Here is a 25,753-nt window from a genome sequence, read left to right on the forward strand (position 1 = left end):
GAAGGGGGTCGGTGCTGTGACTGTATATGGGGGGGTCAGGGGAGAGCAGAACATGTGCAATGAGTGCTGTCAGCTGACTAGGGGGAGTAGTATCCGGAATGAGGCGGCAGGGGGCGGTGTGTAGACACGTGAGAGATACGATACGAGGTGACAATGAACGTGATGAATCTCACAAAGTCTCACCCCGCCCCCTGTCAGGGAACAGCTGCACACAAGGACAGCTCTCCAGCATGCTGGTGTCCCTCCTCCTCTCCAATCAGATGACGGCACACTCCTCCCGCCCCCATTCCCCGTCCAATGAGAAGAAGACAGACACCTGACGTGCCCCTGCATGACTCCAGCCGTTCCCTGTTCCCGCTTTCCATTCCCAGAGACAGACCGAGCTGTGCCGCTCTCCCGCACCATGGAGGCTTCTTCTTCCACTAGTTGACGTTTAGTTCCCCTCCTTCTGCTCTCCGCGTTCTTCTAGGTCTCCATCTCACCGTCCCGCAGCCGCCGGACCTCCTCCGTTACTTTCTATTCGGACAAATCACCGGACCGGACATGAAGATCGTTGTGGGCATTGGCGGGTAAGGAGGCCACGTGGGCGGACTACAGGGCTCAGCGGTGCGGGGGAGGGGTGAAGTTTAGTGTGAGAGACACACCAGCGGAATCCTCACCCGGGACATGTGCGCCCCATGTCTCCTGCCTTCCGCCATATGTCACCTCCCAGCCAATCACATCTCCGCTCCCATACACTCCGCTCCCATACACTCCGCTGTATTCCCAGATCACTGATCATAGATCCGTCCTCATAGACTTCATGGCTTCTTACTTGTCTGGATGTCTCCCAAATATTCCGTGTTTGGGGGGAACTAAAACTTCTCAGGAGTTCTCTGACAGGTGGAGGAGGTGACCTATAGAGCCCAACGGGGGGGGGGGGGGATCTGTTCTACATGTCAGACCTGGGGGGGGGGGGGATCTGTTCTACATGTCAGACCTGGGGGGGGGGGGGGATCTGTTCTACATGTCAGACCTGGGGGGGGGGGGGGATCTGTTCTACATGTCAGACCTGGGGGGGGGGGATCTGTTCTACATGTCAGACCTGGGGGGGGGGGGATCTGTTCTACATGTCAGACCTGGGGGGGGGGGGGATCTGTTCTACATGTCAGACCTGGGGGGGGGGGGGATCTGTTCTACATGTCAGACCTGGGGGGGGGGGGGGGTCTGTTCTACATGTCAGACCTGGGGGGGGGGGGTCTGTTCTACATGTCAGACCTGGGGGGGGGGGGGGTCTGTTCTACATGTCAGACCTGGGGGGGGGGGGGTCTGTTCTACATGTCAGACCTGGGGGGGGGGGGTCTGTTCTACATGTCAGACCTGGGGGGGGGGGTCTGTTCTACATGTCAGACCTGGGGGGGGGATCTGTTCTACATGTCGGACCTGGGGGGGGGGGGATCTGTTCTACATGTCGGACCTGGGGGGGGGGGGATCTGTTCTACATGTCAGGTCCATCCATCCAGGTAATGAATGGATTGTAACAACGTACGAATAGAAGTCTTATTTATTTCAGTAATGTTATACAAACATTGTACACTTGTCATATTTCATACAGTTACTATGTTATTATTAATACAAAGCGCATGCAATGCAAGCTCGGAGGGACGACCTTCTGCTGAACAACAGAAGCTGAATTGCCTCCTGCAATGTCTGGAGTTTTTGGATTACATTTGTATTAATTTGGGAACATTTTATTTTTTTCACAATACACAACAAATACCTTTTAAAAAAAAAAAAAAAAAATAGTAAGATTTGTTGTATAATTTTATTATAAAAAAAAGGCATGTTTGCACAATATTTTGCATAACCATATTTTTAAATATATAATTTATTAAAATTATTATTTAGCAAACAAATGTGTATAGTAAGAGATTCAGTTTAATAATTTGCTGAGATGAAGTCTTTTTTATCTATAAAATTCAAATTTTTTTTTTTTTTTTTTTTATATTCACAAAAAATATTAAAAAAACAATTTGCTAACATAAAATCTATTTTAAATCAGTCAAATGCATGGTTTAATAATAATAATTTATTTTATATATTACAAATACAGTATATTGTAATCCAAACTATGAGTGTATAACATTGCCTAATTTGTATATTTAAAATATTATAGTAATTGTTTTTGTAGTTATAATATAAAAATAAAATATAGGTAATGTTTTATATTAAAATAATTATAAAAATACAATATTTAAAAAAAAAAAGTATGTGTGTGTGTGTATATATATGTATATATGTATATATGTATATATGTATATATGTATATATGTATATATGTATATATGTATATATGTATATATGTATATATGTATATATATATATATATATATATATATATATATATATATATATATATATATATATATATATATATATGCATACATGCATACATGCATACATGCATGCATGCATGCATGCATGCATACATGCATGCATACATACATACATACATACATACAGAAAAGTGTATTCAAGTGAATGTCTAATCGTATCACTTGTATAATAAGCTGCCCGATCCTCCAATTCTTGGTGATACAATAAGAGGAAATGTCTTTTCTCAGAAAGTTTTTTTAAACAGAAAAATGGAGGGAATAGTATGTGACAAGGGACACACCTACTTGGCCAGAAAATTAATCAGAAATGTTTTCTCATCCGTATAAGGTCTTTAGATAAGAGCGAGAAGGGGGGGATTAACAAAGGGAAACATATCATATTTAGTGTAAATAATGTATTTTCCATGTGCCAAATCAAACATCATTACACAAGTTCTGTGTTGTACCAAATTACTTTAACTGCAGCGGCACGACTCTGTACTACTACGGGGGCGACTTGTGAAGTCCCGTGCACCGCGACTTTCGGCGCGACTTGCATGGACTTCATATAATGAATGTCTATGCAGGTCGCCCCGAAATAGTACAGGACCCTTTTTCTAAGTCGGAGCGACTTGTGTCGCTCCTATTAGAACGGCTCCTGTAGCAGTCAATGGACCGCGAGGGAGCGCGACTTGTCAGGCTGATAAGTCGCTGTAGTGTGAATGGAGCCTAAGAGTGATATGTGATCATTTATAATATTGTCCCATAACATGCTCAAAATTCAGCAAGTCCTTGCACCAAGGTTCTAAGTCAAAATCTGTCCTAAAGTGTACAAAATGACAAATACTGCAGTGAAGTGCGGTGGATGTACTCAGCACTACACTGATAGAAATGGACTTGTGTGACATTTGACAAACAGCCGTAAAGAAATTGGCGCATTTTTCCATGAGAGCCAATCAACCCCCCCCCCCCCCCAATAGATTTATATTTTACACAAATCTAGAAAAGCAACAGAAAATCTATATATATATTTTCTGCTGTTTTCTAGATCTGTGTAAAATATAAATCTATTGGGGGTGGGGGTGGGGGGGGGGATTGGCTCTCGTGGAAAAATGCGCCAATTTCTTTACCTACAGCTGTTTGTCAATTGTCAAATGTCACACAAGTCCATTTCTATCAGTGTAGTGCTGAGTACATCCACCGCACTTCACTGCAGTATTTGTCATTTTGTACACTTGAGGACAGATTTTGACTTAGAACCTTGGTGAAGGACTTGCTGAATTTTGAGCATGTTATGGAACAATATTATAAATGATCACAGATCACTCTTAAAGTAATTTTGGTACAACACCGAACTTGTGTAATGACGTTTGTTTGATTTGGCACATGGAAAATGCATTGATATTTACACTAAAGATATAGTTCCCTTAATTAACCCCCCCCCCCCTCTATTTATCTAAAGACCTTTATAGTGGTGAGAGAACATTTCAGTTTGATTTTCTGGCCAAGTAGGTGTGTCCCTTGTCACATACTATTCACATGTTTTCTATTCCCTCCATTTTCTTGTGGCTTCCCTCCATTTTTCTGTTTAAAATTTTCTGAGCAAAGCCATTTCCTCTTATTGTATCGCCAGGAAATGGAGGATCGGGCAGTTTATTATACAAGTGATGATATGATTGGTACAATGCACAATGTCATTCACCTGAATACGCTTTTCCTTTTCTGTTACCAAAATAGTGTCTGGTTGTTGTAGGACAGACGCTGAGGTCTGTGGTGGAACCGATCACAATATTGACATTGTAACTAAGTTACTCTTTGGCTTTGATTCTGAAATTGTGTTCTGTATCTGAGTGGAAGCAGGCTGCCACCGCATTCATGGCTTTCTTTTGCCTCTCTGGGTTTCTTGTATTGATAAGACCGATACATTTATAAAACACAACCAATATGTAAAGGCCAAATAAACATAAGTATGTCTGTATGGAAAGCGCCAACATAGTTTTTCAGATATTTGTCCCTAGCATGTTTGAAACCACTTAGGCTGGACTGACATTTCTGGGCTGTAGAAACGTGCATCCAGCAACACACACAATGTCCATGCCTTTTGCAGGTGTGTGATGGTGCCATTCATTTTTAATGACACCCCAACGCACTTTGCTAATGCGCTCCCAAATTGCATGGTAACCAAGTACTATACGTTTTTTTTTTTTTTTTTTTTGGTGTGACATGATTTAAAAAATAAAAATCTTTCTGTGCAATTTAATTTTTTGTGCATAGGGCAGCCCATTGAAATGAATGATTTGCTCTAAACGGGAAGCGTGATATAGTACACAAACCCGTAAAACGCACACCATGTGACCAGAGACTGACTTACTACATGCTGGAAGTCTGTTCCAAACATCAGCTACTTTGTCAGTAAAATAATACTTTCTAAGATTAATTTTGAACTTTCCTCCTGCAAGTTTGGGGTCGTGGCCTCATGTTTTTGACCTTGGCTTCATATTAAAACTACTGCCATACCGACTCTAAAACTATCAAACCGCGCAGCCACTGTTCGCATGTTCAGGCAGTCGTGGGCTTTGCTTGAATACAATAGCCAGCAGAGGAGATTTTCCCAACATTGTTTAGCCTGGATAGGGACATCAGTGTTTCCCTGTGCGCACAAGTGTGGCGTATTCTGTGTGTGCGCACAAGTGTGGCGTATTCTGTGTGTGCGCACAAGTGTGGCGTATTCTGTGTGTGCGCACAAGTGTGGCGTATTCTGTGTGTGCGCACAAGTGTGGCGTATTCTGTGTGTGCGCACAAGTGTGGCGTATTCTGTGTGTGCGCACAAGTGTGGCGTATTCTGTGTGCGCGCACAAGTGTGGCGTATTCCCTGCGCAGGAAACTCCCAGGTTTGGGGGAATACGTCTGCATGTGTGTGTAAATGGCAGTACAAAAAAAGCAGAAGTATAAGCACATGGAGCCATTCATCACCATGGGTGGCTTTATTCCCCACCTGCTGCTGTGCAGCCATAGGAAACTACAGCTTGCACCTTCAAACATTTGTGTGTGAAGATTTTATTAATATAAAAAAAAAGAATAGATTTTTTTAACTTTTCATTACGTGTAAGGCCACGTATTCCTTTTAGTTTAGTTGCCTCCCTTTGGACCCTCCCATTGCAGTGCTGAATACAGGGGGCAGTACTGTACTTGTATCGCGTATTTTTATCTCTCGTTTGATTTCCATTTGCAGCTGCTATTTGGCATTGAGAGCCTCTGCTTGGCTTACTGTAAATCGGTTTCCACGTGTTGTCAGACATTTTAAGCTAAATAGGTTTACCAGAGGCTCCCGACAATATTCTTTGCTGGAATTGCTTGTGTAAGAAAATGTATTTCTGCCCAGCAGCAAAAGGTCATTTCATCCATATACTGTATGTGTAAAACTCATCCAAGTATATTTGAGCTAGACTGCAGACATGTGAAGCGTTCAAAGGAAGACGGATTCCTCAACTGTGCCCAGCTTTATGTATTCTGGTATTTCAGAAAGTGTAATACAGTTAGTCGGGGTATTTTTCAGCCAGAATGCAGTTCTAGCACCCCCAGTATGTAATGGAAAGGTGTGCTGGAGGGTCTATTGATGCAGGCTGCTGGGTGCTCTGTTACTGCGGCGGATCTGTTTTACTGTTTTTCCTATCAAATTCCATACAAGTTACTTGGCACCACAAAATTATACTTTGTTCTGTATTGGTATTCTCTAAAAGGGGAAGTACTGGGAGGTGGGTAGGAGGTAGGGACACTGCTTGAGGGTGACTCCGAAGAGGAGTACCTGCACTTATTCTGGGGGGGGGGCTGCGTTAATGCTAATATGCACATAGCAGGGGGCCTGTCCTGTATCCTAGTAATATAGTCCAATTTGTTCAAAGGAGACATTTGGGGTAGTTATGAAAAAAAACATACATAGGTTTTTTGCCTTGATTCTGCTCGAGGAGTGATCACATGACCACTGATCGCTTAAAGTGACTCCGTTATGACTTTTACCTACATGTAAGTCTATAATAAGGCCTATAATGAGGCTTACCTGTAGGTACAATTAATATCTCCTAAACCTGCACGGTTTAGGAGATATTCAACCTGCATGCAGCCGCTGACGTCTGCGGCGCATGCACTCTGAAGGTCTGGCGGACCCTCAGTTCCTTGACGGAAAGTGAAGCGCATGCGCGGGAGTGACGTCATCCCGGCTCCGGCCACTCACAGCGCCGGAGCCGCCGAACCAGGAAGAGACCCTGATGGAGCATGTCGGCTCCCTCAGCGTTGTCCAGACGACCGTGCCGGAGCTTCGTTCTAAGGTAAGTATTTCATAATGAGCTAGTATGCGATGGTTTTTTTATTTTCTATTGACCACCATTGCCTCCCCCACTGATGCTTGGCTTTGTGTACTCTACTGGCCACAGAACAGCCCCCCCCCTAAAGTCTGAAGGTCTGTAAACTGGCCCTTTGTTTATAAAGTTTGGAACCCCCTATCTGTCATTGGAAAAAGCTTGTTTGGCACAATGAACCATGGTTCAAGATGGACTTGCCATAATGGTAACCTTGCTGAATAGTTTAATGTTTGGGATCACCTGGTAATCAGCAGGGCTGCGAAATGAAAATGTTATTTATGAAATGTGGTGAGCTCTTGTGTGACATTCAATTCCCACTTTCATGGTTTTGAACTGTAGTGTGTTTAGAATTTTGCCAAAATGATGATCTGTCATTCTTACAAGTAAAGAGTGATATGTTTGGTAAAAGTTTGTTGCAGTCACTGTCATGAAAGCCATGCTGGACAGATTCCTGAAGAGTCAACAGATGGATGTGTCTGATATATTGCTGGACAGATGGCCGAATTGGGTTACATGCACATGGGCGTTTTTGATGTATGCATGTTGCTGTTTACTGTACTGAACTTTGAGCCTTAGTTTAAAGGGTTAAGGATTTTTACCTTAAAGCATTCTCTACATGAAGGTAAAAAGCCTTCTATGCTGCAGGTTTCCCCACCTGCCTCTTATACTTGCCGGAGCCCCATCTTGATCCAGAGATGTGCATGAGAGCCATTGGCTCCCTCTATCAATCGCAGCCATTGAGGAGAGGGTGGGGGATGAGCCCTGTTCTGTATGTCAGTGGAGACAGTGCGGCTCAAGAGTGAGCCCCGCACAAGTGCCCCCTGATTACCAGGTAATCCCAAACATTAAACTATTCAGCAAGGTTACCATTATGGCAAGTCCATCTTGAACCATGGTTCATCGTTGTCGGGGGACCCAAGAAGAGGATTGCACAGTGCAGGTAAATTAGACCTTTTTGTTAAGGCAAAAACATTTTTTAAGGTTTAGTCACTTTAATACAGCATTAAGAGGTGTGTGTGTGTGTGTGTGTGTGTGTGTGTGTGTGTGTGTTTTGCAGCTTAAACATTCCCTTCCATGTTCTATGGCCTCATGTGCGTGCACACAGGCTTTTAGGAGCTGTAAATGGCATATGCATCTTAACTTCTTAAGGACAACCACCCGCAGCAGGCATCCCCTCCTGCGCGAACCGGCGTAGCTCTACGTCAATCGTGCAAATGCAGCTAGGGGGTGAGCGCGCAACGGCACACTCCCGCCCCCACTTGGCAGCGGGGACTCCGATACACGGGGCTGGCAGCTCTGATTACCGCCAGGCACCTGCGATCGCTCCCCGCTGAGAGAACGGTCAGATGTTTTAAACAGCTGTTCTTCTTTCTGGAATGATCACAGAGCGCCTGTGATCCTTCTATATAGGATCACAGGTCTTTATAATTTCAAAAGCCAAACCCCCATACAGTTAGAAACACTCCCCTAGGCTTACATTTAACCCCTTGATCAGTGTTAACCCCTTCCCTGCCAGTGTCATTATTACAGTAACTGCATATTTTTAGCACTCATTACTGTAGTAATGTCACTGGTTCCCCCCCCCCCCCCCCAAAAGTGTCAAATGTCAGTTAGGGGTCTGATCTGGCCGCAGCAATGTTGCAGTCCCACTAAAAATCGCAGATCGCCGCCATTACTAGTAAAAATAAATAAAAATGACAAATCTTTCCCGTAGTTAGTAGACGTGATAACTTTTGCGCAAACCAATCAAAATGCACTTCTTGGGATTTTTATTTTATTGTGAAGCAAACTACAAATAGGACAAAATAACAGAAAAAGTCAATGTGCATAACTATTCACCCCCTAAAGTCAATACTTTGTAGAGCCGCCTTTTGCATCCAAGTCGCTTTGGATAAGTCTCTATGAGCTTGCCACGTCTTTCCACTGGGGTTTTTGCCCATTCCTCCTTGCTAAACTGCTCCGGATCCTTCAAGTTGGATGGTTTGCGTTTTGTGAACAGAAATCTTTAAGTCTGACCACAGATTTTCTATTGGATTGAGGTCTGGGCTTTGACTAGGCCATTCCAACACATTTACATGTTTCCCCTTAAACCACTCAGTGTTGCTTTAGCAGTGTGTTTGGGGTCATTGCCCTGCTGGAAGGTGAACCTCCGTCCTAGTCTCAAATCACGCACAGAGTGGTACAGGTTTTGCTCAAGAAAATCCCTGTATTTAGCACCATCCATCTTTCCCTCAACTCTGACCAGTTTCCCAGTCCTGGCCGCTAAACAACATCCCCACCGCAAAATGCTGCCACCATGTTTCACTGTGGGGGTGGTGTTCTTTGTGTGATGTGTTGGGTTTGCTCCAGACATAGCGTTTTCTTTGCCCGAAAAGTTCAATTTTATTCTCATCAGACCAGAGCTCCTTCCTCCATACATTTTGGGAGTCTCCCACATGCCTTTTCACAAACTCGCAATGTGCCATTTTGTTTTTTTGCTGAAAGTAATGGCTTTCTTCTGGCCGCTCTGCCATAAAGCCCCCAACTCTATGGAGCGTACAGCTTATTGTCATCCTATATACAGATGCTCCAGTCTCTGCTGTGGAACTCTGCAGCTCCTCCAGGGTTACCTTGGGTCTCTGTGCTGCCTCTCTGATTAATGCCCTCCTTGCCCGGTCTGTGAGTTTTGGTGGGTGGCCGTCTCTTGGCAGGTTTGCTGTTGTGCCATCCTCTTTCCATTTGGTTATAATAGATTTGATGGCGCTCCTGGGGATCATCAAAGATTTGGATATTTTTTTTATAACCTAACCCTGACTTGTACTTCCCCCAACATCATTGTCCCTTACTTGTATGGAGACTTCCTTGGTCTTCATGGCAGTGTTTGGTTAGTGGTGCCTCTTGCTTAGGTGTTGCAGCCTCTGGGGCCTTTCAAAAAAAAGGTGTGTGTATATGTATATGCAATGGCAGATCATGTGACACTTAGATAGCACACAGGTGGACATCATTTCACTATTTATATGATTTCTGAAGGTAATTGGTTGCACCAGAGCTTTTTATGGGCTTCATAACAAAGGGGGTGAATACATACGCACATGCCAATTCTGTTTTCTATATCTAAATGGTTTTATGTATACATTTTTCTCATTTCACTTAGACTATTGTGTTCTGATCCATCACATAAAATTCAGATAAAAAAAATTTGAAATGAAGGCTGTAATGTAATAAAATGTCAAGGGGGGGGGGGGGTGAATACTTTTTTTCAATACACTTTAAATGTAGTAGCAATCTGTTTTTTTAAAAGAATATTTGCAGTATTGTTTTTTTAAGTGTTGACCTGTCTCTGCTTGATTTTAGTGTTACCAACGGTGGCAAGACCACTCTGACAAACCGATTGATAAAAACCCTTCCCAATTGCTGTGTCGTACATCAGGATGACTTTTTTAAGGTAATTTTTGTTTGTGTTTTTTGTTTTTTTTTTTCCTTTTAATATTCCTTAATACTTTGAGATGCTGTCTTGCTAGACCTCATATCATGGGGTAATATATTATCTTATTGACCCTTGCTGCTTTTGTGTGGTGTGTGTTTTTTTTTTTTTTTTTTTTTTTTTTTTTTTTTTAATCCGTCATGCTTAAGTCTTCCAGTAATGCTTACATGTGGGATTGGCCAATGTTTGCATATTTAATAGTTTTGGCTCGGTTCACACTTGTGCTATGTGGGAAGGCTGCGAATTTGCAGCCTGTTCCTGCATTGCAAACGCACCTCTGGCAGTTCACACTGCCATATGCGATACGCAGGGGGTGTCAATTAAATGTTAACGACACCCCCAGTTTGATCGCATATCGCAGTGCGATCTGACAGTTCGCACAGAATCGAATCGCACAAGTGTGAACACTGTGCGATCCGATCCTGATGCGGCTGAAAAGCCTCATGTGTGTGTTTGGTGCAGATACAGTGCGAGTTCAGCCATACAAAGTGTATGGCTGAACTCGCATCCGCACATGAGATCGCATGTAATGAAGAAGCAGTGCGCTCCGAATTGCATGCGATCTCGCAAACCGCTCAAGTGTGAACTGGCACTTAGGGTTAGTTTTGACAGGCTTTTGTTCACTTTTCTCCCCCTATATGTCCATGGGACTACAAAAGTAGCTCAAGCAGGGTTAATGCACCTACAATGAATTCTGCATATCTCAGAACCATCTGAAACTGATGTCAAAGAATGTTGCATTTGCCTGTCTGCCCTGGCCTGAATTCTGTGTTTTTTCCATTTGAGGTTAGGTGTAAACACACCTTAGGTTGTATGTTCTCAAAATTGCATTACTGGCAGATAGGTGCCCTATAAATTCAAGTTACAGAACTGTCTGCGTACACTTAGACATGACCCTTGTACATCTTTCTTTGTGGTCATCATTTCAGCCCCAGGACCAGATCAAGGTTGAAGATGGATTTAAACAGTATGATGGTAAGACCGTGATGTCCTCTGCTTCACTCAGATCACTGGTGAAGGTGGAGATAAATTCAACAAGCAATCAAACTTATGAGGTGACTAACTGTAACATAAATGTGATTTGTATTTTTATAGTGATCGATGCTTTGGATATAGATGCTATGATTGAAACTATTAGCGCTTGGAATAAGGACCCTGTGAAGTTTGAGAAATCTCACGGTATAAACAACACCATGGATGACGAGTCGTGTCAAGAGAAGGAGGAGCAAGAAAAATGTCACATCCTGATTGTGGAAGGATTTCTTTTATACACCCATGAGTAAGTGTTTCCACCTGTGCAAGAATGTTGTTCAAATACTGAATTATTAAATAAGCCCTATACAATATTAGCCACTGATTTTGGTGTATGGGCACTTAATGAAGGACATTTCAGGAGAATCGGTCGCAGTTGATAGCCAACCAGTTCATGAATAAATGATTGCCCAAAAAGATAAATGTGTACCCACAACTTTTTCTTGTTACCGATACCACCTTACATAGTACAAATGTCTCTTGTATTCGAAGGAGACGTTTTCCAGTAGGTAAGCCAACCACAATGGTGCTCCCGTTATTATAATGGAAGGTATAAGCACCTTTTTGGGCCATCTTTGACTCTCAGACATCTGATATGTCACTGACTAAAGCCTAGTACACATGATGAGAATATTAATAAGGATAATCAACCCATTTTTGTAGTTTGTTTTCTCTATCGTTCAGTGACAGACACCGCTCCTAATCTTAACCAATGGGTTGTACTGCCCCCACAGGCGTAGAGCACTAGGCAGAAAAAGGACTACGCCTGTGGGCAGTCCCAGGGGGTATACTCGCACTCAGTTTTGTTCTGCCTAGTCATGAGTAAGGCTCTAGTTCTTGCTGGGATCTTCGGTCCTGGAGTAATCTCCATTTACACTCAAATGAGCGTTTGGGTACAATCTTTCACCGTATCCAACCCGCTCCAACCGATGTAATACTTGTATCTCCAAACTTTATGCGGTAATTCAAGATGTATATACACACGAATCTCAGCACTGGTATATCATACACTCCTTTCCTTTTTGGGCGATATCCTCATTAAATCACGGTATGTTAATCATTCATTCCAATTGGGATATAAGAGAAACTCCCATAGTGTAGCTATTCAGGGTAACCTTTAATAAAAAAAAAAAAAAAAAAAAAAAATGCAAGTAACTTGACAGTTTAGCAAGGAATAATGCGTGGAACAACTACAGAGCCGCCGATGCGGTAAACTCCGATACTTCGGTCTCTGCCGTAGACCGGAAGTGACTTCAGTACGGCTTCTCCCGACGTGTTGCGTCACAAATCACGTGACTTCTTCAAGGGGTTCTTTTTACCCCTTGAAGTCGCGTGATTTGTGACGCACACGTACCCAAACGCTCATTTGAGTGTAAATGGAGGTGAGCGGCCATTACACCTAATGTTGGATTGTTAGCTCACCTACTGATGCACCTGGTTGTCACCGGAACCTCACCTTTTTAATCTTTTAAATGGGACATTTGAGCACTTTATTCACCGTAAGCACCCTTTTGAATCCTATTTTTTATGGACTATTTTTATGGACTTTTTAGCACCTTATTTATTCACGTTTTAGATTGGCACTTGTATACACTATATCTATCATATCGATTGAGACTTTTTGGATATATATTTATCATAATTTTCCTCACTTTATCTTCACATTTTGATTTGTTTTATTCTAAGAAGCTGAATCACTGCCCTATTTTCCAGTTATTATTATTCAATATTATATCACCATTTCTACATTTTACTATTTTATCACTTTTAATAATTGTTTTTCCATGCATTCTTTTTATCATCTGATTATACTACTGTTTTTCCTACACTGTGGATATTTATTGTGATCGGATTGCACTAGCCTTGTTATACTCCCATTTTAAAAGTGCTTTTACATTCTTAATTCTTATTTTTTACACTACGCTGCGGATAATTATTGTGACTTGATTTTAACATCACATCATCTATTCCTTTTTAATATCCATTTCTTCGAGTTCAACATATTTATATATATATATATATATTTATTGGGTGGTCCATCGCGTTTAAGGATCAGAGTGCTGATTCTCTTTCTGAAATTACTGTATGTGGCGACACTACTGAATTGGCTGCTCGATCCTTGGTGTTCCACTTTTTTTCTATATCTGCATTTTGTTTCATTTCTGAACGTCTTATACCCATTAGTAGCGCATAGGTTTACCCTTTCTAATATATGATAAATGCTCATTTAGGTCTTACCATTTGACAGGGCATGCATAACGGCTTGTTTTTGAAGAACTAATTGCTTAGCTTAATGTACAAATATTTATTTTCTTCTTTTTTCAGACCACTAATCGAAATGTTCACCCACCGCTATTTTATTACGATACCCTATGATGAATGCAAGAGGAGAAGGAGGTATGTAGTTGTCTATAAAATGTGCATTAGACTTTATTTTCAGATATTCATTTTATTAGGGGATCTCTATCTCCTAAAGACTAGTCATTGCCCCCTGTGTGTCAGGAGGGATGTGAAGGAATTAAGTTTTATTGCCAAAGCTTAATTGAAAAAGCTGAGGTTGTAAGCTGATTGGTTTCTATGCAGAAGTGAGCCGGTTTTTGTGCACTCCAGCTTTAGTAAATAAACTCCATAGTCTGTAATATAATAAAAAGCCTAACTGCTCTCCATTCCTATTTCATACATAGTATAGTTACACTTCAAATCCCCAAGAAGCTTGACTAATTGATACAACTTATTCCTTTTCCGCTTTTGGCTTTTCAAAGTTGGAACAGTTTTTTTTATATTGTTTTTGGCGTGGTAACAAAGTTTATTGCCTATGTTCAATTTAAATCTATCATACTACCAAAGACTCTTTAAAATAAAAAAATAGAAGGGGGGAAAAAATAGTAAATTTTTTTTATTCTTTTCTCAGCTGTAAATAACTTAACTTGTCATGTTGTCCTACATGAAGGTGGACATCTATGCCACTTTATTTTTTGATACATGTGTGCTGAAGCTTAGTCATTGCCCTCTGTGACAGCAGCTGTGTGTAGGAGTTGAATGAGGAGGATGGAAGACCCTTGTCTTGTTCGTTTACTGCTGTTACATAGTGTGTTTTTATTGAATCTTGCTTTTATCCATTATATAGTTGCAAGTATTTTTCATTATGCTGTGCCCATTATTATTTTTTTTTTTTTTTTTTTTGTAGTCAATAAATACATGCTTATGGGGTTATAAACCTATTCCAAATGCAGACATTAACAGAAGGATATTTGGGAGCCACCAATGCTGACCTCCTCCTTTTTGTAATGCCTACATGGCAGTGATCCCCTCAAATCTGAATCTGCAATTTTGTTCTAAGTTAGTATCTCAAACTATTAAATAGACTACTTTGACAGGACAGCCTCAAAATTGGCATAGTCTCAAGTGGCCGCCTGTACCTTTCCGTGAAATGACCGCATTAGAATGTTTTGTTTGTGCATGGAGTAGTTCTGATAAAGAAAACCTGGCAACGGTGCTGGTCTGGGATGGGGTTCTGTGGAAAAAGCATGGCTCTGGCAGCTGAAGTGTTAATGGCAGCAAGCGGTGCTGTGTGTTCTGTCACAGGAGACAGTTGTTCGCAGTGACAGGAGGGTGAGGCCCGATCGGTCAGTAATTTATAACCAACCCTCTGTGTACTGTGCTACTAGTGATTTCTGCAGGATTGTAATGCTGCAAAAGTCTGATAAAGAACATATCGGCTCCTTACCAGGGACTGGTGTATGCATCTGACTTTGTGTTCAGGCAGATTTGATCTTTTTGCATTTATATTATCGGATTATATCCGATTAATGTGCACATGCATCTGGTGTGTGATTTTATTTTTCATATTCTATTTTTCGTATTCTAAATGTTTCCTTTTTCTTCTTTTGAAACCATACCCCTGGACTGCGCTGCTACATTCCTTTTATTTTACCTACACACTCGTACTTGTGTGCTTCTGATTGGAACTGTGACAGTACATGTGTTGGCTCAGAGTATGAAGAGGGGCACTGAGCCACTGTTAGTCACTACTGTAGAGGAGAAAAGACATGGCGTTTGCTTGGTGTGCGGCACTCTGAAAGGCTACACATACAGTTGTCGTTCAAGCAGGAGCATCCATTTAAAGGACTGAGTCTCCATTGGTCCCAGCAGCACAGGGGACACAAATGTAACAGGAGTGTGGCAGCACTTCTGGGTGACAGCTTTGAAAAGTGAAATCTAAGTAAACCCAGCAAATTCATTTTTTTTTTTTTTGGTAACCGACTTTTATGAAAACAAAACTTTTAAAGCGGTAGTAAAAAAGAAAACCCTTCTGGGTTTGCAGACTCCAGACATTTGCCTGGCTGAGTCGTGATGACATTGCTCCTGCACTTGCGCACAGGAACCACGATCGGGGCACATTGCTCTGAAGGGTTGGCATTCTCTGACCCCCCCCACCTGCCTTTTATGAGAATCTCATGTTGTGTCCATCACTGGGCAAGCCTGATAAGTATAAGTTGAGGTAATTTTCAAGGGATGGGAAAGTGCTACTAATACTCCTTGCCCTTCATGCTGTCAGATCCTGCGAGGGGGGTGGGTAGCATTTGTGGTGAACAAAATTTAAATGGTTACCTTCGCACAGCAGCGTGAAATGTTCCCGATTGTTCTCTAGGGGTAGGACAATAATGGCCTTATTCCTTGGCCTACGTGCAGTATGCTTTAGAGAAAGCAACATAGATTTCTATGACGAGAGAGCAAAAAAATGTATATCTTGAGAGGTGTGTGTGTTCTCCTTGGATTGACTTTTCTGGTTTTACCAGCTGTTCTCTGTACGCAGTGTATCAGCTAGATCTCTGAACAAACTGTATCTTTCTTCTTGCGAAGTCATACCTCGTGATAATACAGTATAGTTGATTGCCTATCTTCAGACATTTTGTGCCAGAACTGGAGTCACTCGTGTTTCTCCTTATCACTATAGGAACAGTTAAAAGTGCCTGCTTGTCAAAGGGCAAGCTAGGATTCACAAAGGTTTATCTTACAGAGCAGCCCCTGCCACTGACGTCAGTGTGTGCACCTCTCTGAATTTTGTGCTTCTGTGAAATCTAGACAATTGAATGGAGTTGTATAGTGAGTCTTGTCTGGGTTGTGGCTTTGATGTGATGAACATAATGGAAACTTGTACTAAAAGGAAAACCAAGGCTCCCACCTTTTTCCAACTGTTAGTTGCTTTGCTTTACCAATACTTTTGTGATCATTGGTCTTAAGTATGCCAGTAAGGAATGCCCAAACTCATGACTTTTGTAATGCTTTGAAGGCAGGGGGTCAGCATGATGGGCAGAGTACTGCTATTTTCACCAATGGCAAGCTCCAAAAACCCCAGACTATTTATTTCCTTGTAGAAATGTCCTATAAATGTTGTTTATAGTATGAATGTCGGGTTATTTGTAATACTAGTCATTAAACCCTTAAATTACGATTGATCACCATTTTAGGGATTCATGAATAGTATTACAAATGACTGACAATATTCAGACAAGAAACCCATAGGACATTTCAAGAAGAACGAGAGGGGGGAAAAAAAAAAAACATTGGGTTATACTACCCTCTACAGGAGTAGGACACTAGGTAGAAAGTCTGCCTACCCCTATGGGCAGTCCCAGGGGGGTATACTCCCTCTCTCTGCTATAGGTACTCAGTTTTTCTTCTGCCTAGTCAGGAGTAGAGACCTCGTTCCTTGCTAGGATCTCTGGTCCTGGCAATTTTTTTATTTATTTATTTTTTTTTCTGGATTTTTTTTTTTTTTTTTTTTTTCTGTGAGATCTGCAATCGCATGGACAACAGGCTGGATAATCTAGATTTTAGTGGTCGCCCCCATCTGGCCGCGACATAGCCCCACCAGACAGGGGCTGGCCTGTGAGTTTAAACTTCTCGTGAGGTCGCATATGACCGGGTCTTGGCCCGTCGCAGTGTTCCTCCTGGTGACAGCCCCCCTATTTTGATGGAGAGGAGGTTCTGTCTGGAGATATGCCTGCCTAGTTCCTGGTATGGAGCTGTCTACCCACCCTCACCCTGGAGGGTTTTGGGGCGGACGTTGGCCCCTCCATGGGACAGTCTGACCCCTGGGTTCTAATCCTTCCCATTAGGCACCCACTCATCAGTCTGGTGGTCCCTATGGGCCACCTCGCCCCCCCACCTCCTTCACTAACACTGGGGCGGTGGGGTGGCCTGTTTCCGGCTTAGGGTGGCGGCAGGGAGCTGTGCGGGCCATGGGGACGGTGGGGTGTGCTGTAGGTGGGGCGCTGTACCTGGTCAGGGCCCGCCCTTCCTACATGTGACATTTTTTTTCGGAGGCGTAGGGAACCCTCCTTGGAGCCTCATGGGGCTGCAATTTTTCTTGTAGCCTGTGTGCTTAGGGGCAGCCATTTTTCAGTGGGTTGCCATTGAAAATAGCGGTGACCATGAAAGTGGAGCCCTCTGCCTCTGGTGCTGACTCCTGGATGTTTTTGTTTCCTGATCACTGGTGCAGTGCCTGGTTTCTGCAAGGGGGGGGGGGGGTTCCCTTAGCGGTAGTGTGTTTGTTTTTTTTTTTTTCTGTGGGGGACCTCTGGATCCCATCCATTAATCAGTGCACTGATGGCGGTTCTGGAGTCCTTGGTTTCCTGGGTGGAGGTGGCTTTTGGTTGGCGGCCTTGCAAAACTCCCCTCCCGCCTTCCTCTGCCTCATCCGTCTCATCAGATCCTGAATCAGATTCAGCCACTGTGGATATGGGTCACCCTGCTGGGTTTGTGACCATGCCTCCTGAATCCTCATAGTGAGGAGGATTCCTCCTCTTCTGCAACCACGTACGAAAAGGTGCTGGTGGACGCACTGATTGTAGCTGTGCGCGAGACCTTAATGCAGCTGAATCTGCGGCGGAGGCGCATGTTCCCTTTGGCAAAGCCATCGAGCGCAGAAAAGGTGTTCCCTTTCCCCTCCTATTTTGACAGAATTGTCACTGAATAGTGGGGATGACCAAAGTGTTCCCTTGGGGTCCCTAGGCGATACCCCCTATGAGGAGGTCCTTCTGTGGACTGTGCCACCGGTGGTGGACCCTCCAGTTTCCAGATTAAACAAGGCAACCATGATTCCGGTGGAAGAGTCCCCGGCCTTTAAGGACCCAGCTGACAGGAAGGCTGTGGCCTGCAATATGTACACCCTGGCAGGTTTGGTATTGCGGCCGATATTCACCATTGCCCTGGTGTCGCAGACTGACCGAATCTCCTAGGCTTTTGCACTGTGACCCGAAGGAGGGTGTAGCTCTTCCCCGCCTTTGCTGAGCTGGTCCAGGGGCTGCAGTTTCTGTGATGTCTCTTTTGGATGCCGCTCCTAGTGCCTAGTGGCTCGGCTCTCGGTAGTTGTCCTTCAGCATTTGAGCCAAAAGACACACCGGTTTGTGGACCAGACTTTTAAAAAGACCTTGACTGATCTCCCCTTTCAAGGACATCGCCTGTTTGGCACTACCCTGGATGACATCAATAAAGGTCTCATGGGGGAAAGAATACCTTTCTTCCGCAGGCTACGAGGGGCAAGGACCCTCATCGTAGATGTGGGTCCCCCTTGACTCGTAAGGAGTTTTTTTTTTTTTTTTTTTTTTTTCCTTCTTTTTGTCCCTCATGGTTGACTGACAAGTATCAGAGCCCTTCAGGGCCTCCTGGAGGATCCAAGTGAACTTGTTCTGGTAAGTCAAGAGCAGGCTTCTCCAGACCCACGGACAAGGCCCCTTCAGCATGAAGGTGCGCCCTCACCCGTATCTTGGGTGGGGGGATGTCTTCGCTGGTTCCCAGACCTGTGGACTCCCCTGGTACACGTCAGGTGGGTCCACAAGGTAATTTGGTCTAGCTACAAGATTGAGTTTTGTTCTTGCCCTCCAGGAACGGTTCTTCCCTTCCAACGCGCGACTGTCCCCTTACAGGCTGTTATTGGGGCAGTGCAAGACTTGTTGTTTTTTTTTTTTTTTTTTTTTTTTTTTTTTACTTTTAAAGGGGTTATGGTCCCAGTTCTGAATTTAGGAATGTTTTTGGGGGTTTTTACTCAAACCTGTTTACAGTCCCAGGAAGGAAGGCACGTCCAATTCTGGACCTCAAGGCACTAAACTGCTTTGTGCAGGTGCAGAAGTTCAGAATGGAGTCTGTTCGCACAGTGGTGGCTTCCCCGTATCGGCAATTTTTCTTGCCTCCATCGACATCAGGGACGCTTATCTTTACGTTCTAATGTGTAGTCTCCAGAGCGCTTCCTCTGTGTTGTCGTGGGAGAGGAGCATTATCAGTTTGTGGCGTTAACCTTTTGGTCTCGCTTCTGTTCCTCGGGTCTTCACGAAGTGTTGGCCCCAGTGCTAGCATTGTTGTGCCAATGGGGGATCGTGTTACTGGGCTACTTGGGAGGACCTCCTTCTGTGAGCAGGGATGGTCCAGTGCACATTAAATTGGACAATGCCATGGCTGTGGCTTATCTCAATCACCAGGGGGCACAAGAAGTGTCCTGGCAGCTCTGGAGGTAGCCGGCATTCTAAGGTGGGCAGAACAGTTTGTTCCAGCCCTCTCTGCCATACAACTTCCCGGGGTGGAAAACTGGCAGGTGGATTACCCCAGTCGGCAGGCGTTGGATCAAGGGGAGCGGTCCCTTCATCCGGAGGGGTTTCATCAGTTGTCTCCGGTGGGGCATCCCTGAGGTGGATCTGTTGGCATCCCGGCTCAACAGGAAGGTGCAGAGGTTTGTGGCTCAGTCACAGGATCATCTGGCAGACTAAATGGATGCATGGTGGCCCTGTGAGGTCAGTATCTTTTGACTTGCGCCTCCTCTCAAGCTTCTGCCAGGACTTCTACGGAGGATCGAGACAGAAGGAATTCCTGTCATCTTAGTGGCCCCGGACTTGCCTCGCCGTGCTTGGTACGCAGATCTGGTGCGCCTGGTCGCCGACGTTCCTTGGAAGCTTCCTCTCAGGGAGGATATGCTGTCCCAAGGACCAATCTTCCATCCTGCTTTAGTCGCTGGCTTTGATGGCTTGGCTGTTGAACGCCAGGAGCTGATGGATAGAGGTTTGTCTGAGTCGGTGATTCCAACGCTGTTAAAAGATAGGAAATCTAGGAAGATCTACCGTTGAATGTGGAAGACCTATATTGCATGGTGTGAGTCTCTTGGGGTTCAACCTCCGCTCCCCCTTTCTTTTTTTCTTCTCGGTAGCTCGGATCTTGACCTTCACCTTCCTTCAATGTGGGGTTGAACAGAAACTGGCCTGGAGTACTATCAAGGGTCAGGTATTGACTTTGGGGGTCTTCTTTCAACGGCCCTTGGCAGGGTGTCAGAATTGGTTGTGGTACCCTGTCGTTCACCTTACTTTGTGGTTCTTCGCCACTGTCCGTCATTCCTTCCTCAGTTTGGCTCTGATTTTCATTTGAATAAAGACCTTGTTACCTTCCTTGTGTCCTGGGCCAAAACATCCAAAGGAAATTGCATAGCATGCCATAGATGTGGTCCAGGCGAATTGGGGTGTATTGGCAGCTATGTTCTCTTTTTAAATAAAAAATAAATTAAATTAAAAAATCTGACTCACTATTTATGCTTATGGATGGGCCTCAAAAGCGTTGTCCGCTTCCTCTGCGACCATTTCTAGATGGATCAGACAGTGGTTCAGGCTTATTCCAATAAGGGTCGGTGCCTCCTTTTCCCTGTCAAGGCACACTCCACTCGGGTGCTCAGTGCCTCTTGGGCCTTCCGGCGTCGGTTGTCTGTGCACACTTTCACAAAGTTCTATATAGTGGATGTTGGCATCTGCGGATTCTTCTTTTGGCCGCAAGGTAGAGAACCTGGTCCTCTTTGAGGATGAATTGTTTGTTCCAGATAAACTCCAGTTTTGGTTGAGCTCCTGTTTACCTGGGTGGCTATAGTTTAGACCTGGGAATTTTTCGCTGTTCTCACCCCTCGTGTTTAACACTGTTTTGGGACGTCCCAATGGCTAAGATCAGAAGCTGTGTCTGTCAATGTAGGAAAGAGAATGGGGTCTTTTTTTTACCATAAAATCCATTTTTCTGATGTTCATTTGATGGACATGGCACCCACCCCTCTGGAGTTGTAATTCTCTTGACTCTGCTTGCAATAAAACGGGGTGACTAGCAGAGGGGGAATTACCCCCAGCCCCCGTGACTGCCCATAGGTGTGGTGGTTTTGTGTTTGGTTTTTTTTTTTTTTTTTTTTTTTTTTTTTTTTTTTTACCTGCCTAGTGTCCTACTCCTGCAGGGGGCAGTATAACCCAATGATATCAGGAGCTATGTCCGTCAATGAACATTGGAGAAACGGATTTTACGTTTAAGTCAAAAAATCCAATTTTTACTGATCTAAGAAAGTGTATACAATTAAACTAAAAAAAAAAAATAAATAAAAACACACTTTACACAAGTTGATAAGCACAGGTACTCATTGGAATACATAAAACTGGAGGCAGTACATGTCTGACCAAGAGACTGTGCAAAGGAATTATCTTTAATGGAAAACCTACATATGACAAGCTACTTCCCTCTGTGATCTGTTATCGGTGTGTGTGTGTGTGTGTGTCGAAAAATTGTTAACTTCTTGCTCCGTTCTTGGACAACAAGCAAGTGTGTCTAAAAATAGCAACGCTCTCGGGTCTGGTCTTTGTTTATTATGATGACTTCACCCTCACTAGATTTAATTGTCTGTTCAATGTTGTGTCAACAGCTCTAGAAATTACACCGTTCCAGATCCACCAGGACTTTTTGATTGCCATGTCTGGCCAATGTATGTGAAACACAAGCAGATAATGGAAGACCTGAATGTTGGTGTGGGTAAGTGTTCTGTACTATACAGGTCTCTGTACGGGCAACTTTTGCTGTTCATGTAATATACTTATTATTATTATTATTATTATTATTATTATAATATTTTTATTTATTTATTTTTTTTTTTAGAAAAACTTGATGGAACACACACACGGGAAGAATTATTTAACAGAGTATATGGAGATGTGCTAAATCTGATAAATTGCCAGGTAACTGTTTCTTGTAAGAATTTATTTTAGAATCCCATCTTTTTGAAAGTCGTATAATCCATTATGTATTTAAAGGAGAAGTTCAACTTTTTAGAACGGGTTTTTTTTATTTCCAAGGGTAGCCACGCCCACTCTATGCTTGAAGTAAATGCTCAGGTGTGCACCCACAAAGAAATCCATATAAATCCAAAACTGGTTTAGAGGCAGATGGCCTGAGCTTCATCATAATGTTAACCATAAAAACACTGCTGTTCTTACACATGTAAGGCCTGAGAGCCTCTAAACCAGTTTTGGAGTTGTATTTTATATACTTTTTTTTTTTTTTACAGGTTTAACCACTTCAATACAGGGCAGTTACACCCCCTTCCTGCCCAGGCCAATTTTCAGCTTTTAGCGCTGTTGCATTTTGAATGACAATTGCGCAGTCATGCTACACTGTACCTAAACCAAATGTATGTCTTTGTCTTTTTTTCCCACAAATAGAGCTTTCTTTTGTGGTATTTGATCACCGCAAGGTTTTTTTTTTTCTTTTTTTTCGTACACAAAATCCAAAACGTTTGGGGAAAAAAGTGTGGGGGTTTTTTTCCCCCTACACTGATGAGGCTGCACTGGTGGGCAGCACTGATGGCACTCTGGTGGGCAGCACTGATGGGGAGGGCACCACTGGCAGGCTCCCTGAGCCCTGATTGCCATCCCTGGTGGCTCTAGTACCCCCCCCCTGCGGATAGGCTCTCCTCATACTAACAAACTGAGGAAAGCCGATCAACAGCTCTTTACTATGTGACCAGCTGTGATTTAACACAGCTGGTTACATGGTAAAGAGCCTACTAACACGTAGGCTCTTTACCGAGATCGGGGATGTGGTGTGTCAGTGACACACAGCAGCACCAATTGCATTATCCTGCACGACGTCAAATGACTGTGGCTCAGGATAATACAGCCACCTTCCCGCCGTCATTTGCATATATGGCGGGCAGGAAGTGGTTAAACATAGTTTCTCTCTCGTCAAGAAAGGGTATCTTTATACTGCAATCTTGCTGTTACCAAATTTATTTTTATATTCCAGTGTAAACCTAGTTGAGAATTTGTGCTACATTTCAATAATTTGGGTGCAAGCACATTTCATTTTATGCTTTGTGTGCTTATACCCTAGCAACTAGAGGACCTCATTGACCTGTGTAGATAGATATATGTACACAGTTTGATGCCAATCATGCTAGTCTGTAAAATTGCCATGGCAACCTGTGTAAATTTTGTAAAACAAAAAGCACATTTGCTTTGGTATCATCTTGTATTGTATGCTCCATATAGAGAGGATTACATATTATTTTTTTATGTATGTGAGTGAGGGACCTTGGATTGTAAGCTCCTTGAGGGCAGGGACTGATGCTTTTAATCCTAAAATAAAGCAGATTTTGGTTGCTCAATTTTTATAAATTGCTTTTCAACCCGAAAGCTGATGTTATACCAGTGTTGGTCCCATGCTTATCTCTATAGGGGTATCCTCACCGAAAAAAGCTGCAGCTTGCTGAACACCAACTTAGTAAAAGGTTTTACCCAGAAGTACAAACTATTTTTTTGGAGGAGAAATTTGATTTTCTGTATTTGTTGATCTCTACACCAGCCATATTGCTTCCTATAGTGGTTCCACTTCAAAGCTGTTAAGTTACCTGATGTTGCGATTTGGGTTTATGTTCTAATGTCTGCCTTTTCTTTCTTTTACAGAGTTAACCTGCAATAAGAAGTGGCCTTACACCGGAGATGCAATTATGGATTTTAATTTATTTATTTTACACTCCCTCCATCAAGGTTTTTTGTCTTCTCCTTTTTTTATTGAAGAAAAACATTTTGGAACTACGTTTTTGAAAGAGAGCACTCCACCCGAATAAACACTTCTGTTTTAAAAATGGTTGTTTTTAATTACTTGCTACATCTTTGTAAAAAAGCCTAGACTTTTATTTTCTTTTTCTGTGATTCCAGTGCTTCCTGGTGAAGTGGCATGTGTTCTAAAGATTCTTCATGGCCTTTTGAAGAAAGGCATTGCTAAAGTTTTCTTTAGAGAAGCTATTTGCATTTGCATTATCCGCTTTACTCCATTATTGGTGTGTGGACCTTGCTTTGGTCATTGGATGACCAAATTCAATAGAATGGCAGTTCTAATTGTTATAATATGTCTGTCTGATTTGATCAGGGTAACTGTGGCAGGGGTGAAGTCATCCAGAAAAATGTTGCCCAAACCTGGCACTTAAGTGGTACATATTTGGCTTCCTCTCATTCAGTAAAGCATTTCTAGCAGTTTTGTGTATACACAGGGCACCTTCATTCTTGGTCAGCCACTTGCAAAAATGGGTGACACTTACTTCAGAGCTTTGGAACAGAAATTGTACTAAAAGATCCTGTACTACTGAGAAATATAGACTTTTATTGCAGTCGTTCTTTTAAAAATGTCTTCTCCCTGCCCTGGGCTACAATTTACAAACAACGAGGCACTCGCCTGATATGTGTAGGCAAATTGGGGATGGGGGCAGTCAGAGCTCCTAAAGCTAATTTAGTAGGCGGGGAATGTTGCATTTACTGCAGGTGAATCTTCCTGATACATGTATTTAAATCAGTGATTCATCTGCAGTAAATGTTTGGTGAATGTCGCATTCACTGCTTTGGAACTATGCCCCCATAACTTTTAGGATAAGTATGACAGCAAGTTAATTATTTTCAGGAGGGAGGCCACAGTGGCAGCTGCAGCTTTTCCTTGCTATGGGTTTGATTTAAAACTTATGCACAAACATGGGGGAGAGAGAGCCAAAAGAGTATACTCAAGCCAAAAGAGAATATATTCCGTACGCTGCTTCTCACTCTACCAGGCTGTGGTTTGCTGTACAGGAAAGCACAAAAGGCTGACAAGTAAAATTAAAAGTTGCATTAATTTGTTTATTTGCCCGGACTTCAGCTTTAAAGTATATATAAACCCAAACATTAAAAAATGTAGCTTACCAGTCCTTAGATATGGTGAATATGTTATTTCCCTTTTCAGGCCAATAACATTTTAGCAAGTACAGAAAACGTCTGTTCTTGCCAGGATGCAGTGCCCTTGTCGCTTCTGTGAGCTGACCATAAAAGCAATTCCCACCTCTTTTTTGTAAATGACCAATCCTATCAACACCAATATAATTGAGAGGAACAGGGAAGACGTGTCTGAAGTCCATTCATATCTCCTTCCATGGATACAGGGACATGAAGTGTAATGCCCCGTACACACGTGCAGATTGTCGGCCGAAAAGATTCGGCCGACGACCGATCGGCCGATTGTAGGCTTGTTAGTATGATTCTTCCGACAGCGCACTTTCGGCCGTACAGAATCTGTCGTGCAAGCATTAAATTTTTTGTTTGCCGACACCAGAACGGCCGATTGTTCGCCAGTCAGTACAGATTTCGGCCGACAGACAGCAGATTTGCAAGACTGGGCATGCTCAGAAAAGAAAAAACACAGGGAAAGTTAACCATCACATGACATCACTTCTGCAGTCG

At 43.1% G+C, this 25,753-nt stretch overlaps 1 protein-coding gene across 1 annotated transcript; it reads left to right on the top strand.

The window, feature by feature from the left end:
• The first annotated feature begins 326 nt into the window (after positions 1–326).
• Positions 327–24,137, top strand: LOC309554015 (nicotinamide riboside kinase 2-like). Its single transcript, XM_082255535.1, has 8 exons — positions 327–569; positions 10,046–10,136; positions 11,105–11,150; positions 11,271–11,454; positions 13,533–13,604; positions 21,919–22,025; positions 22,149–22,228; positions 23,954–24,137. The coding sequence occupies exons 1-8, from the start codon at positions 544–546 to the stop codon at positions 23,957–23,959; spliced, it is 612 nt and encodes a 203-aa protein (XP_082111661.1). The 5' UTR covers positions 327–543; the 3' UTR covers positions 23,960–24,137.
• Positions 24,138–25,753: the final 1,616 nt, after the last annotated feature.

The sequence above is a fragment of the Pelophylax lessonae genome (genome assembly GCF_965119305.1).
Source record: "Pelophylax lessonae genome assembly, chromosome: 4".
NCBI lineage: Eukaryota > Metazoa > Chordata > Amphibia > Anura > Ranidae > Pelophylax > Pelophylax lessonae.